This window comes from Vicia villosa, linkage group LG6 (genome assembly GCF_029867415.1).
Source record: "Vicia villosa cultivar HV-30 ecotype Madison, WI linkage group LG6, Vvil1.0, whole genome shotgun sequence".
Lineage (NCBI taxonomy): Eukaryota > Viridiplantae > Streptophyta > Magnoliopsida > Fabales > Fabaceae > Vicia > Vicia villosa.
Genome location: NC_081185.1, coordinates 83,446,138 through 83,460,529, shown reverse-complemented (window position 1 = coordinate 83,460,529; position 14,392 = coordinate 83,446,138). Strand labels below are relative to the sequence as shown.

Below are 14,392 nucleotides of genomic sequence, written 5' to 3'. Positions count from 1 at the left end.
TAGTCCCGTACGAAAGATATACAAAACGTCAAATATATACAAAACGGAAAAATCGAACAAAACAAACGACATATCAACGTAAAATACTAATATAATCAATAAAATTCAAATAATATATACAGACCGAGTCATAATGTGCGAAATATATAATTCGAAAACAAAAATAATAAACTCGGACCCCTACTGGGTATGTCTAACCCTCTCTCCCGGGGACCTCCTCTACCGCCTGTATGCCGCTGCACGGCCTGCATCAGTGACAATCATCTCAATCACGGCGACTGCCTCTGGACCGTCCAAATGAACGACACCTCAATCCAATGCGTCCCGGCCAAGCATCTCTATCCGCTGGCAGATCGGCAGGACATCAATGGCGTGGTCATCCCCGGCCTGCTGGTTCTCCAGGATCTCCTCGTGTGCTGGCCTAGGAGCGTCGGGAGCGTCGGGTCTCATCAGACGATGTGACACCCGATAGAACCATGTGACATACCCCTCCACATTGTGCCAGTCCTGGGTGACCCGTATGCAACGATACTCCTCCGGGACCACATGACGCTCCCAATCCTCAAATATGCCAGTGAGCTGCACTCGGGTCACTGTGTCGGGAGCAGCCTCAAAAGGTGACCTGGGTATCATCTGCACATATCCAAACTGCCGCATGCACCGCTCAGGGAGATACCGCACCATGGTGTTGGTCCCGCATGTCAACCAGCCAGAATATAACGATATGCCGTCAAAGGGGAAACATGAGTGTAGTCCCTGAATGGCCTCCAAGTGACGTCATCGTGCATCGTGCGGTCGAGGTACCCACGGTATGGTCCCACTGCATTGTTCCCCCTCTGAAGAACGTATCTGGCGGCCCTGGGCATGGCGTCATCGTACGCAGGATCAACGCGGAAGCCGTGGATGCGGGAGAAGTAAGAGATGATCCAGCTCTGAAACACAAACACGATAATGTATTAAAAATAAATATGAACCATAAATAAATGTGAAACAATTAAAATGAAACGTACCGTAAGTAGTGTGCAGGATCCGGTCAACTGCCTGGTCCTCTAGTTGGAGGCCTCATTCAGCTTCTGGTATAGGTATGCCAGAACAGCTGACCCCCAGTTCCACTGGTGAACGGTAGTCAAGTCCATGAAATAGCGGAGGTATGTCATGTCGACGTACCTTGCACTCTTGTCCACAAAGAGTGCAGCGCCTACCACAAACATGTACCAGCACCGGAGAGCGCAGCCACGGTGATACTGTGTAAATAGGGCGTCATCCGCCTCCTCGGATTCGGCTGCCGCCACCAGGTGGTGCTCGAAATAAGCGCTCAGTGTGGTGAACCGGATATGAGGCCCATTTGTCGTCATGCACTCAAAGTCAGCAACTTCGGGCTCCATACCCAAATAGAGCGCCATCCACTCACTGGCTTCGATCCTCTGGATCCGGGAGTGGTCCAACAGCGTCCCCCTGATCGGAAAGTGGAGAAGACACTGCACATCATGCATGGTGATCATCATCTCCCCAACCGGTAAGTGGAAAGAAGACGTCTCTCTGTGCCACCTCTCCACAAAGGCCCCCTGCATGTCGTGGCTGATGGTGGTATACCCCGTCATGCAGAGCCCACTAAGCCCTGAAGCTCTCACTGCGTCGTTAAACCACTCAGCATTCGGTTTAAACAGATTGAAAACCTTCCGGGAGTGGTTCACCATTTTCAATGTCTCTCTCTCCTGTTACAACAAAAACAAATAAAAAAGTATGTTAATTTGACCGTTAAGAAAATATTGAATAAACGGCTAAATTATAAACGGTTTAGTAATATAGTCGGGCAAATTATAAAAAATACCTCTCCCTCCCAGATACACCGAGTGACGTGCTCGTGGTAGGTAATCAGCACGGTAGTGTCACTGGTCCCTCCCGGGTAGCCCTCCTCCTGCTCCTCCTCCTCCCCGTTTGGAGGTCAACATCCTGTACCTCCTCCGCCTCGTGGTATGTCACTGCCTCCTCCTCCTCCTCCTTCTCTCGCTGGCGGGAAGAAGATACCCGAGCTAGACGACTCCTCGATCCAGATGTAGAGGTACCCTCGTCCATCTGCACCGGAACTCGCACATGTCCCCTGCCCTGCCCCCGTCCCTGCATCGACGCCAGCTGCACCGCGCGCTCGCGTCTAGCCGACGCGGTCTGGGTCTCTCTATCCTGTCTGATGCGTGCTTGGTTGCCTGCCATGTTCTTGAAAACAATTGAAATCAATAAATATGCGAGACAACAGAAAAAACTAAAAAAAATTTCATTTCTGATACACTTCGGAAGTTCATTTCCGAAACTGGGAATGGAGGTGTTTTCAGAAATGAACTTCCGAAACACCCCAGCGAAGAAGTTTTCTGCAACTTCCATGGCAGACCCCAAAATCCAACTTCAAAACTATGTTTAATCATTCTAAACAACCTAAATAGCAGTACCAACCTACCCCAATATGATTTTTGCTATTTCTAAACACCCTAATAGAAATTTTAATCATAGATCTAAAAATCGAAAAGCTTACCGATTGAAGAGATTGGAGGGCTTTTGAATGTAGTATAGCAAGGTTATTGGAGCCTTTGATGTAGCCTTGGAAGTGGTTTGAACAAAATCTCTTTGGGGTTGAGTTTGAAGTTGAATTAGGGTAAATGAATTGGGGGGGGGGGGGGGGGGGGGGGGGGGGGGGCTGTTTTGCTAAATCTGCAAAACGCGCAGTATTTCGGAAATGCACTTCCGAAATGCTGTTTTCGGAAATGCATTTCCGAAATAAGACAAATTTTAAATAAAAAAAAGCGCTTTCGGAGATGCATTTCCGAAAACACCTTTTTCTTGCATTTCCGAAGTCAGGGGTATATATGGTTTTTCACCAAAGGTGACCTAGAAGGTTGGGAGGTGGGCAAAGAAAAATCCTTGTTTTTTAATAACCTTTTGGATGTTACTTTTTATGATTTGGTTGATAATTGATGTAGTTTGATACAAATTTGTGAATATTCCACTTTATTATAATGATATAGTATATTTTTGTTTTATAATTAATTTATAATTTTAAATAATTAATGCATTTAGAATATTATATATATATATATATATATATATATATATATATATATATATATATATATATATATATATATATATATGTCGTATATATAAATTTAATATTAGGTAAACTCTATGACTTTACGTTTCGATTTTACCTAGGTAAAACGAATCAGAGTAAAAACTCGATTCTGACAACCTTGCCCCTGAGCTTTCCCATTATTGCTTGCCTAAAAATACCAATGGTTAAGAAGATGGTGGAAGAACGTCCTAACATTTGTGAGTCTCATGAAGACTGCACAAAAAAGGGAAGTGGGAGTTTCTGCGGTTTCTATCCAAATTCAGATATTAAATATGGTTGGTGTTTTGATTCTAACTCTCAAGCACAAGCCTCATTCAAGACTGCTCTTGGCTCTGAATTCTCTAAATTGTTGAAAATGCCCTCAGCATTTTCCACTTAATATGTACAACAAAAACCATCCATGCATGATGCATGATGTGTCTACTTAAATAAAGTTGCTTCATATTTCTTTAATTCCAACTATATGTTTGGATTTCTTAGTCACTAGATTTTAGAAATAATATACATATCCATGTGTGTGGGTATGTACTGCTGATATCTACGTCTTTTACTTTGAAAGTAATGGAATCTAATAACTTTATGTTTTTAATAAAGGTGAATTCTTATCTACCCAACTCAAAAAATTGGATAAGGTTACCTTCTTTGTAAAATGTTTTGAAAGCAACAAATTATTGGAGTATTTAATAAATAATTTAGTAAATAATTTAATAAATAATTAGATGGTATCATGTGATTGGTTGGAGGTACACAACCCAACTTTTTGTGATGGGTAGAGAAGTTGTCCCATAAATAAATCCTTGAACAAGTATTGGAGTATGGGAACAAAAGAATACTTATTTAAGGTCTCTCCTAACTATATTATATCCTTTTTGGTTTTTTGAATATGAATAGAATGGGACTCTGCTAAAAATACATCAAGAAAGATTTTAACACAATTATACGAAGGGTTCTTCAATCCGATTATACGAAGAAATGGAAAATCCCGACAAAAAAAAATTACATACCAATTATAATTACGAGAGAAAAGACATTGGTTTCTTACAAAACTCGTAAAAGAAGTAATTGGGGTAAGTAATTTTTCCGCAAAAAGACCACTTCCAAACTAACAACCTTGATGTGTCATACGGTATTGCTAATGTTCCACTTATCCTTCTGAAAACACACTCCATTCCTTAGCAAGGGTCAAAATAGTAGCAAGCCACACAACACCTGTTTTCCTATCATTCACCTTATTACGACAGGAGAAATAGTGTCACACCATAAAGTTTGACAAACACTCTTCCATCCTCAAAACAATCCCCTTTACCAACCCAAAAAGCAATCTCACTCCACACCTTCTTCACCACCCGACAACTAAAAAAGAAATGCTTACTATTTTCCAAACAACTACCACACAAAATGCAATTTAAATTATCTAAGGATAAAGAAATACCTCTAAGCAACAAGAGATTCTTAGTTGGAAGCCTATCATGAAGAAGTCTCCACCCAAATTCCTTGATTTTAAAAGGCACTTCCATTTTCCATAAAAGCCCAAAACCTTCGTCAAACTTATTTGGAGGATCGTGAGGAATACAAAATCTCTCATAAAAAGCATAGCAAGATGCAACCGAAAATTCCAAATCAGAATTTTCATGCCAAACCACATGATCCTTACCTTCCGCCACCAATCATAGTCTTCCACCAGCCCCTTCAAAAGACCGAAATTTTCCTGGATAACGGGATCTTCCAAGCAAGCCTCGGATAAACCGAATTGGCCGCATTGCCACACACCTTAACCACCCATCCCTGCCACCGAAACCTTCTTCAAACAAGACTCCTTGAATAACTCCGGAAATTCCACTTTCAAAGATAAACCACCTTCCAACCAAATAGATTCCCAAAATGGAGTATTAAAGCCATTATGGATGGAAAATTTACTACATTCAATAATAGGATCATTTAAAGATGAAGAACCAACCTTTAAAATATCCTTCCACCAAAACGAAAAAGAGGAGGAAACTTTAAAATCTCTTTCAACACAAAACACGTTAGAAGATAAATCTCCATAACACGTTTCAAAATATTATACCACAAAGCATTTTGACCTTGAAGAATTATCCACCTCCACTTTTTGAGAAGAGCCAAATTAAACAAAGAAATATTCTTTACTCCTAACCCTCTTTTCTCAAAAGACAAGTTGACATCATCCCACTTCAACCAATGAATTCTCTTCTTTTCCTCCACACCTCCCCATAAGAACCTAGTTTGAATGTTAGTAAATTTTTTCACCACTTTCCTCGGCATCTTGTTAAAAGACACAGTGAAAATGGTTAACGAACTAAGAACGGACTTCAAAAGAGTAATTCTACCTCCCAAATTCAAGAATCGATTCGTCCACCCTTCCAACCGATTCTTCATCTTGAGCACAAGAAGATTCCAAGTAGCTTCCTTTCTAAGATTGAAACCTATAGGAATACCAAGAAAATAAAAGTTACTCTCTTCTTTTTTACAATAAAGGAAGTGAGAAGCCGCATCCAAAAAAAATTGTTAGTATTAACACTACAAGAAAATTGCCTCCTAGCCACGTGAAATAGTGACGTGATTTTCACGTGTGTAAAATAAAGCAGTTGTGACGTGAAAATCACGTCGCAACATGTTTATATAATTTAAAAATAAAAAGTAACGTTAATCAAGGGGGGGAGTCAGAAAAATTAAAAAAAAAATGTTGTGACGTGTAAATCACGTCGCAACTAAAAAAAATAAAATAAAAAACAATTGGAGTCAGAAATGCACAGGGGGGGAAGTTTGAATTTTTCAAAATTCAGTTGTGACGTGTAAATCACGTCGCAACTAATTTTTACAAAAACCAAAAAACTTTAATGCCAGAGTTGACTGACAAGGAGCACGTGGGTTGGGAATCTTCATTTGTTGCGACGTGATTTTCATTTCGCAACGTGGCGATGTGAAAATCACGTCGCTAAACTCTTAATACCTTTTCCCAAAACGCTTCTCCCTCTCCCTTCGTTCCAGAACCCTATTTTCTTCTTCTTTCCCCCTTTCTTTTTCTTTCCCCATTTCTTCTTCCTCTCTTCTTCCCCATTTTCTCCCAAATTTTTCTTCACACATTCTCTCAAATTTCATTTCAATTGCAAAATATTCAAGGCATGTATCAATTTATTTTTACTCTTCTGTATTTTATTTATTATTTTCGTTTTAATTTGTATAAATGATTTGTTTGTGTTATAATTTTTTTTAGGTGTAATATTTGTGATTGGAGGAGCATTTCAAGAAGACATTTGAAGATTGAGGTAATATTTGACATTTTATTTAGGTGTAATATTTGACATTTTATAAATGTTAGTTTTGTAAATGTTAGTTTTGTGTTATAAATGATTTGTTTGTGTTATAATTTTTTTTAGGTGTAATATTTGACATTTTATTTTTTTTAGGTTTTTTTTATTGATGAATTAGATTGTAGAAAATTAGGTTTGTAGAAAATTAGATTGAAGTTTAAAATTGATGAATGTTAGTTTTGTAGTAAATTAGGTTTGTAAAAAATTAGAGTTGGAAATTAGATTGTAAGTTAGAGTAAAAAAATTGATGATTAGAGTTGAAAGTAGATTGTCAAAATAGATTGAATATTGAATTTAATTTGATGATTAGAAATGATGAAAAATTGATAAAATATATTAGGTATAATAAATTTGTATATTTGGTATAATTGAATTTTGATGATTATAGATCATAAAAATTGATGAACAAAATAGAAATGAAATGTTATTAGAAATGAAATATATTAGGTATATATTTAAAATAAAATACAATGGAGTAAAATTATATTTTATATTTCTTAAAAGGAACAATAAGTTTGTTAAAAACAAAATAGTGTGAATTAGTATTTTTTAAACAACATTTTAAAAGAAGGTTACTACATAGTTATTAAAAAATAATATATTATTTTGTTTTAAAAATATTTATTATAGTGTGAAGTATATTATTTTGTTTTAAAAAATAATATATATAATAATATTTTGTTTATAGTTGATATAAGTAAATATTTAATTATTTACTTATAGTTGGTAAGTGTTTAATTATTTATTTATAGTTGATATAAGTAAATGTTTAATTATTGTTACTAAAAAAGAGAATGATTGGATATATGTGCAGTATGGAATATTATTTGTATTATCGTAGTTGGATGTACGATAGAGTGGAACCAGGAAGACGTGCACTTAAACCCAATTTTATAGAAGGAGTTAACGGGTTTATCACGTGGGCGTTTGCTCAAGAATATTGTCGAAGCGAAGGAGGAGTTAGGTGTCCCTGTCTTAAATGTGAATGTAGACCTATAATTAGTGACCCAGATGAAGTGGTCAGGCATTTGTATAGAAGGGGTTTCATGGAAAATTATTGGGTCTGGACGTATAATGGTGAAAAATTGCCGAGTAACGTACCAGACACTAGCAGTAAGCATGCTTCAAGTAGTCGTCCGTCAATGGAATATGAGGAAAGACCGCCTATTGAATATGAGGAAAACTTTAATCAGATCGGTGACATGGTTGAGGATGCTTTTGGTGTGAATGTGACCTATGATCAACCTGAAGATTGTGATGGGGAAGAGATGCCGAACGAAGAAGCGCAGAGATTTTATCAATTGTTGAATGAGATGAATACGCCGTTGTTTGACGGTTCGTCTGACTCCAAGTTATCAATGTGTGTGAGATTATTGGCTGCCAAGTCAAATTGGAATGTTCCTGATCAGTGTTTGGAATTCTTTGTAAAAATGATGTTGGACTCAACTGAAATGAAAGACAAATTACCTACAACATTTTATGAAGCAAAGAAGTTGGTGTCGAAGTTGGGCTTAAGAGTAAGAAAGATTGATTGTTGCATTAATGGTTGTATGTTGTTTTATGACAATGAGTTTGGTACTCAAGATGGATTGTTGGAGGAATGCAAATTTTGTATGAGTCCAAGATATAAAGTTCGCAGTAGAGCCATTAACACTAATCAAGACCGTGTAGCAGAAAAGTCCATGTTTTATCTTCCGATAATTCCAAGGTTAAAAAGAATGTTTGCTTCAATGCACAGTGCAAGTCAGATGACATGGCATCATACAAACAAAACAAGTCCAGACACTATGCGGCATCCATCTGATGGCGAGGCATGGAAACACTTTGATCGAATACATCCTGATTTTGCCGCAGAACCTAGAAATGTCAGGCTTGGATTATGCTCAGATGGTTTTGCTCCTTATGTTCAAGCGTCGGGAAGTGCGTATTCTTGTTGGCCAGTTATTGTAACCCCTTACAACCTTCCTCCCGAGATGTGCATGACAAAACCATATATGTTTTTGACGTGCGTCATTCCAGGACCTTCGAGTCCAAAAGCCGGAATTGATGTGTATTTACAACCTTTAATTGATGATTTGAAGAGGTTGTGGATTGGTGGAGAATGGACTTATGATATATCACGTAAACAAAATTTTACTATGCGAGCTGCCTTGATGTGGACCATCAACGACTTTCCAGCATATGGCATGTTGTCTGGTTGGGGTACACATGGCAGAATGGGTTGCCCGCATTCTATGAAAGAGACGAAGGCGTTTACGTTGGATAAAGGGGGGAAAAGCTCGTGGTTTGACTGTCACCGCAGATTTCTACCAAAAAATCATCCGTATAGAAAGAACAAGACAAATTTCATAAAAGACAAACAGGTAACAGATATGCCTCCGCCCCGATTGTCACCAGGTGCTGTATGGGACAAAGTTTGTGGGCTACCAAAAATTACAGATACTGGAAAGGCATGTAGAATTGAAGGATATGGGGTCGATCACAATTGGACAAAGAGAAGTATATTTTGGGATCTTCCATATTGGAAAGATAATTTGTTGCGCCATAATCTAGATGTTATGCATATTGAGAAGAATTTTTTTGATAATGTATTTAACACTGTGATGGATGTTAAAGACAAGACGAAAGATAATGAGAAGGCTAGACATGACATGGAAAAATGGTGCAATCGAAAAGAGTTGGAGTTGAAGCCTCAACCAAATGGGAAATTATTGAAACCGAAGACTTGTTTCAGTCTGACCTCCCAAGAAGGTAAAGCGGTTTGTCGATGGTTAAAAGAATTGAGAATGCCCGACGGCTATTCTTCAAATTTATCAAGGTGTGCTGACGCCAACACTGGGAGGTTGCATGGTATGAAAAGTCATGATTGCCATGTTTTTATGGAACAATTGCTACCAATTGCATTTGGTTCTCTACCTAAACATGTGCTTAATCCACTGACTGAAATTAGTCAATTTTTCAGAGATATTTGTGCTTCAGCTTTAAAAGTAGATGACGTCATTAAGTTGGATCGAAATATTCCAGTCATTCTATGCAAGTTGGAACAAGTATTTCCGCCTGGTTTTTTTGACTCCATGGAACATTTACCTGTGCATCTCGCCTATGAAGCTTATCTTGGAGGACCTGTTCAATATAGGTGGATGTATCCGTTTGAAAGGTTCATGGATGATTCAAAGCGATCAGTGAAAAATAAGGCTAGAGTTGAAGGATCGATATGTGCACATTACTTGCATCGAGAAATGCAATCTGCCCATGTTCATGTCTTGATCAACTGCGTTGAAGTTATACCATTTCTTGAGTAAGTATACATACCCCTAACTTTTAATTTTCTTTACAATCATAAAACTCATTACTCTGAAACTTATAATGTGTTTCTTTTTAGGGAATTCAACAACACCTATTTTCATACTACCGGTGTACAATCAACATCTGGTGTCATCCATGCTCAATTCCCAGCATGGTTTAAGGAGAGAATGTATAGCATTGTTGCACCGACTCCCGAAATACTCCATTTGAGAAACTTGTCTCAAGGCCCTATTCAAAGCGCAAATGAATGGCACACATACTTCGTGAATGGATATAAATTTCACACTCATACATGGACTGAAGGGAAAAAGACCATAAACAGTGGTGTTTTTGTGAAAGGAGTTACAGATGGTGGTGAAGATGACTTCTATGGTTTTGTCAAACATATCTATGAGTTGGTGTACACTTACTTGGACTCGGAAAATAAAGTTGTCTTGTTTTATTGTGAATTGTATGATCCAACTAGAGGCACAAAAATAGATAGGATATATGGTACTGTTGAGATTCAAATGGACCGGAGGTACAAAGAGTATGACCCTTTCATAATGTCACATATTGTTAGGCAAGTTTACTATGTTCCTTATCCTTCATTTGTGCCACGTAAACGAGGGTGGTGTGTTGTCATAAAAACAAAACCAATGGGTCATATTGAATCTGACGATCTAGTGGAAGAAGATCTTGCTTTCCAAGTTGATGAAGTGGAACAAATTAATGATGTGGTTGCAGATGAACAAACTACAAGTTTGTCTGATACAATGGTTGAGGGGCATCTAGTTGATTCGTCTATATTGGATGAAGAGCATGAAGATATTGCATCTGAGGACAATATCACATCAAATGATGAGAATGATGTGGATGACGAGCACGAAGATTTAGAATAATGAATATGTGTTGTTGAAAATGTATTTTTATAATTTCACTTAATGAACTATGTATTGAATGTGTTAATGACAACCAGTTGTTGAGATTATATTTTTATAATTTTACTTAGTGAACCATTTGCTGAATATATTTATATTAATTGTGTAATCTCTATAAATAGGTAAAATGCCACCCCGACTTAATAAAGGTAAGGGTGTAGCTGATGATAGTGGTAAGAAGAAGCACCAACGCCCACGATTAGTAGTATGTCAGTCACCTCAGTTGGCCACGTGTCCTCCCCCGCGGAGTCAGGTTAATCGTATGTCCATGGCCAGTACTCAGGGTTTTCTGCCACTACTCTCCTCTCAGTATCCATATGACAGTCCGTCTTTTATTACCCCACCACCACCTGGTTACCCATCCTTCCAGCAGACACAGATGCCCCCATCCTTCCAGCAGACACAGATGCCCCCATCCTTCCAGGAGACACAGATGCCCCCATCCTTCCAGCAGACACATGTGCCCCCATCCTTCCAGCAGACACATGTGCCCCCATCCTTCTGGCAGACCGGAGGATCTAGTTTTCCACCTCCCACACAGACTGGTCCCTCATCTTTCTAGCAGACTGGAGGATCTAGTTTTCCACCTCCCACACAGACTAGTCCCACCCCACATCCCCCACATGTGCCCCCACAGGATGATGATCAGGCGGAGGATGAGACTGCGGAGGATGAGACTGCGGATGATCAGTTGGATGGGAGTGATCTTCGAGGGGATGATGATCCGAGTCAGATTCATATCATTGACGGGAGATTTTTTATTAGGCCCGAAGGAAGCTCGTAAGTTTCTTATTTATCAATTTTTATTTAAGTATACATTTCCATTTTTTATAACTTTATAATTAATGTTAATTCAATTAATGTTGTTTAGATTCACGCCGAGTCGGACTGCTGCCAAAGTTATAAGTTATATAATTCAGCAGAATTATAAAAAGCTTATAAAGACTTTTAAAGATGTTAAGGGCGATGATAGAGATCATTGGTTTGCGAAATTTCAGGTATACTTAATTTATTGTTTAAGTTATTGTTATTTAAATAACTTTTTCACTACAATTATCTAACTTTTATTTTATCTACTTTTAATGCAGGAAAAATGTGTGTGGGAACCAATGAAAGAGAGACAGATTAAAAAAAATTATTATGGCAGAACTGCAAGACGACTTTCTGACATGCTACGACGTGTTAGAAAGCGTTGGGAACTTCATGGCATCCGTCCTAGTTGGATAGGAGAAGAAATCTTTCGGGAACTTCTTAAATATTGGGAGAGTGATGAGTTTGCGGCCAAATCTGAAAATGCAAAGAAGATGAGAGCATCTGAAAAGGGTGGTTGCCTTAATGCTGTTGGAAGTATAAGCACTGCTGAGCATGTTCGTCGCATGGTAATTATTATTACCACTTCTCAAAGTTATAATTTCAATTAATAATTGATATTATTAATTATAGTTTATTTTGTTATTTAGACTAAGGAATTAAATAGACCTCCACTTATGACCGAGCTGGTTGCGAGGACTCGGAAAAAGAAAACAGGAGCTTTTGTTGACAGTCGTACACAAAAAGCTATGGTAAGTTATTTAAGCTATCGGTATTATTTTTTTAAGTTATCTGTATTATTTGGTTAAGCTATCGGTATTATATTTGGTTAAGTTATCGGTATTATTTGGTTAAGTTGGGTATTATATTTGGTTAAGTTGGGTATTATATTTGGTTAAGTTATCGGTATTATATTTGGTTAAGCTATCGGTATTATTTGGTTAAGTTGAGTATTATATTTGGTTAAGCTATCCGTATTATATTTGGTTAAGCTATCGGTATTATTTGGTTAAAGTTGAGTATTATATTTGGTTAAGCTATCCGTATTATATTTGGTTAAGCTATCGGTATTTCTTTAAGCGATGAATTGTGATGTATTTGGTGGTGATTGTGAAGTGCCGATAAAGTGTTGATATATATGAATCAAATTGGTGATCAAAGTTAGAATGTATGTGTTATAATGTATGAGTTAAATCGGGATTATTATTCTGATTTATTAATTAATTCCGACAGGTAGAATGTATGTGTTATAATGTATGAATTAAATCGGTATTATTATTCTGATTTATTAATTAATTCTGACAGGTAGAATGTATGTGTTATAATTTTCATGTGGCATGTGACATGTTGTGGCGTGAAAATCATGTGGCAACTAAATTTGTGGCGTGAAATTCATGTGGCAACTAAATTATATTTAACTTTTTTTTGTATGTGTAGGATGATTATCAGGCATTGCTTGTACAATTTCTGACTGCTAATCCTAAGTATACTCCAAGACCGGGAGAGCCGCTTCATCCAGATGTAGATTTTTATCTTTGGAGTAAAGTCATTGGCGGCAAGGGGCCTAACGGGTGTTTTTTTGGTGGTGGAAATTTGGCAGGCACCTTGAGATCTGATGATAGAACTCTATATCAAAGAGTTCTCGACGGGGAAGGAGGTTCACGTCCTGTAACTTTAACAGATGAACAGAGAGACACTGTAAGACAATTGGCGATAAATGAGGTGAGGCGTGAGGCGGCGAAACGTGAAGCGACACTGAAAGCCCAAATGGAGACCCAAATGGAGGCCCAAATGAGGGCAATGCGGAGTGAGCATCAGCGGGAAATGGAGGTCATGGCTAAAAGACAATCGGATATGGAGGCACAAATGCGACAATTTATGCAATCCTTTGGTGGAAACCAAAATATGGGGAGTTCTGCGCCGACTGATCAGGAAAATCTAAATGAGGATGAGTTTCCCGACCCGGATTGATTGTTGATTTAGTTTAGTTTTTATTTTGTTGTTATAACTTTTAATTTTGAATTTGTGTAAACTATTAATTAAATTATAATTACATTATTTAGTAATATTAGATTTATAATTTTACTTTCTTAATTTTAATATTAGATTTATATTTAGTTTATTGAATTAATTTATAAATTTTAATATATTTAGTTTATTAATTTAATTATATATATATATATATATATATATATATATATATATATATATTTGGTTTTTAAAAAAAAAAAATATTAGTGACGTGATTTCCATGTCACTAAGTAGTGACATGAAAATCACGTCGCAACATTAGACATTAAATGCGCATTTCAGTTGACTCCTAGGCAAATTTAGTGACGTGATTGCCGTGTCACTAAATAGTGACATGTAAATCACGTCGCAACTAAAGTTGCTTTTCTGACCCAAACGCTGCTACGCCTGCTCTGACTGAAAATGCATTAATCTCTGACCCAAATTTTGCGACGTGATTTTCACTTCACTAAATAGCGAAGTGAAAATCACGTCACTAAAAGTTGCCACCTTGCCTCCTGCGATGTGAATTTTCACTTCGCAAATATTGGTTTGTGATGTGATTTTTTGATTAGTGGCGTGATATTCACGTCACTACTGAGGCTTTTTTTGTAGTGTAATGCCAATCAATTTACTATTATGATAATTGATTCCAAGACTCGAGACAAGTTCATAAGCCCGAAGCATCGCCTTAATCGCCCAAACATGTAATAATAGTCAATTTAAATTATTTAAAAAAAAATACTAATCATATTGTTCCAAGGAACCAAAATACACAAAAATATTTGTAAGGATGGAAAAGATAAATTAAACATATTAGATATGATGTAAAACTTACGAAGCCAAAAATTAATTATTGAGGCAGTTACATGCTTATCCTTAGATAGATG

The 14,392-nt window shown here is 37.4% G+C and overlaps 1 protein-coding gene across 1 annotated transcript; it reads left to right on the top strand.

Annotated features, from left to right (window-relative positions):
- Positions 1-8,672: 8,672 nt before the first annotated feature.
- On the top strand, positions 8,673-14,122 carry LOC131614005 (uncharacterized). Its single transcript, XM_058885635.1, has 8 exons — positions 8,673-8,955; positions 10,805-10,935; positions 11,245-11,462; positions 11,554-11,680; positions 11,771-12,061; positions 12,143-12,244; positions 12,930-13,322; positions 14,078-14,122. The coding sequence occupies exons 1-8, from the start codon at positions 8,673-8,675 to the stop codon at positions 14,120-14,122; spliced, it is 1,590 nt and encodes a 529-aa protein (XP_058741618.1).
- The last annotated feature ends 270 nt before the right edge of the window (positions 14,123-14,392 follow it).

Bases quoted from the DNA above. Each gene is read 5' to 3' on its own strand.
- LOC131614005 (XM_058885635.1), top strand. From the start codon at position 8,673: ATGGGTTGCCCGCATTCTATGAAAGAGACGAAGGCGTTTACGTTGGAT. The intron at 11,463-11,553 runs GTAAGTTTCTTA...AATGTTGTTTAG, and splicing joins ATTAGGCCCGAAGGAAGCTC to ATTCACGCCGAGTCGGACTG. The intron at 11,681-11,770 runs GTATACTTAATT...CTTTTAATGCAG, and splicing joins ATTGGTTTGCGAAATTTCAG to GAAAAATGTGTGTGGGAACC.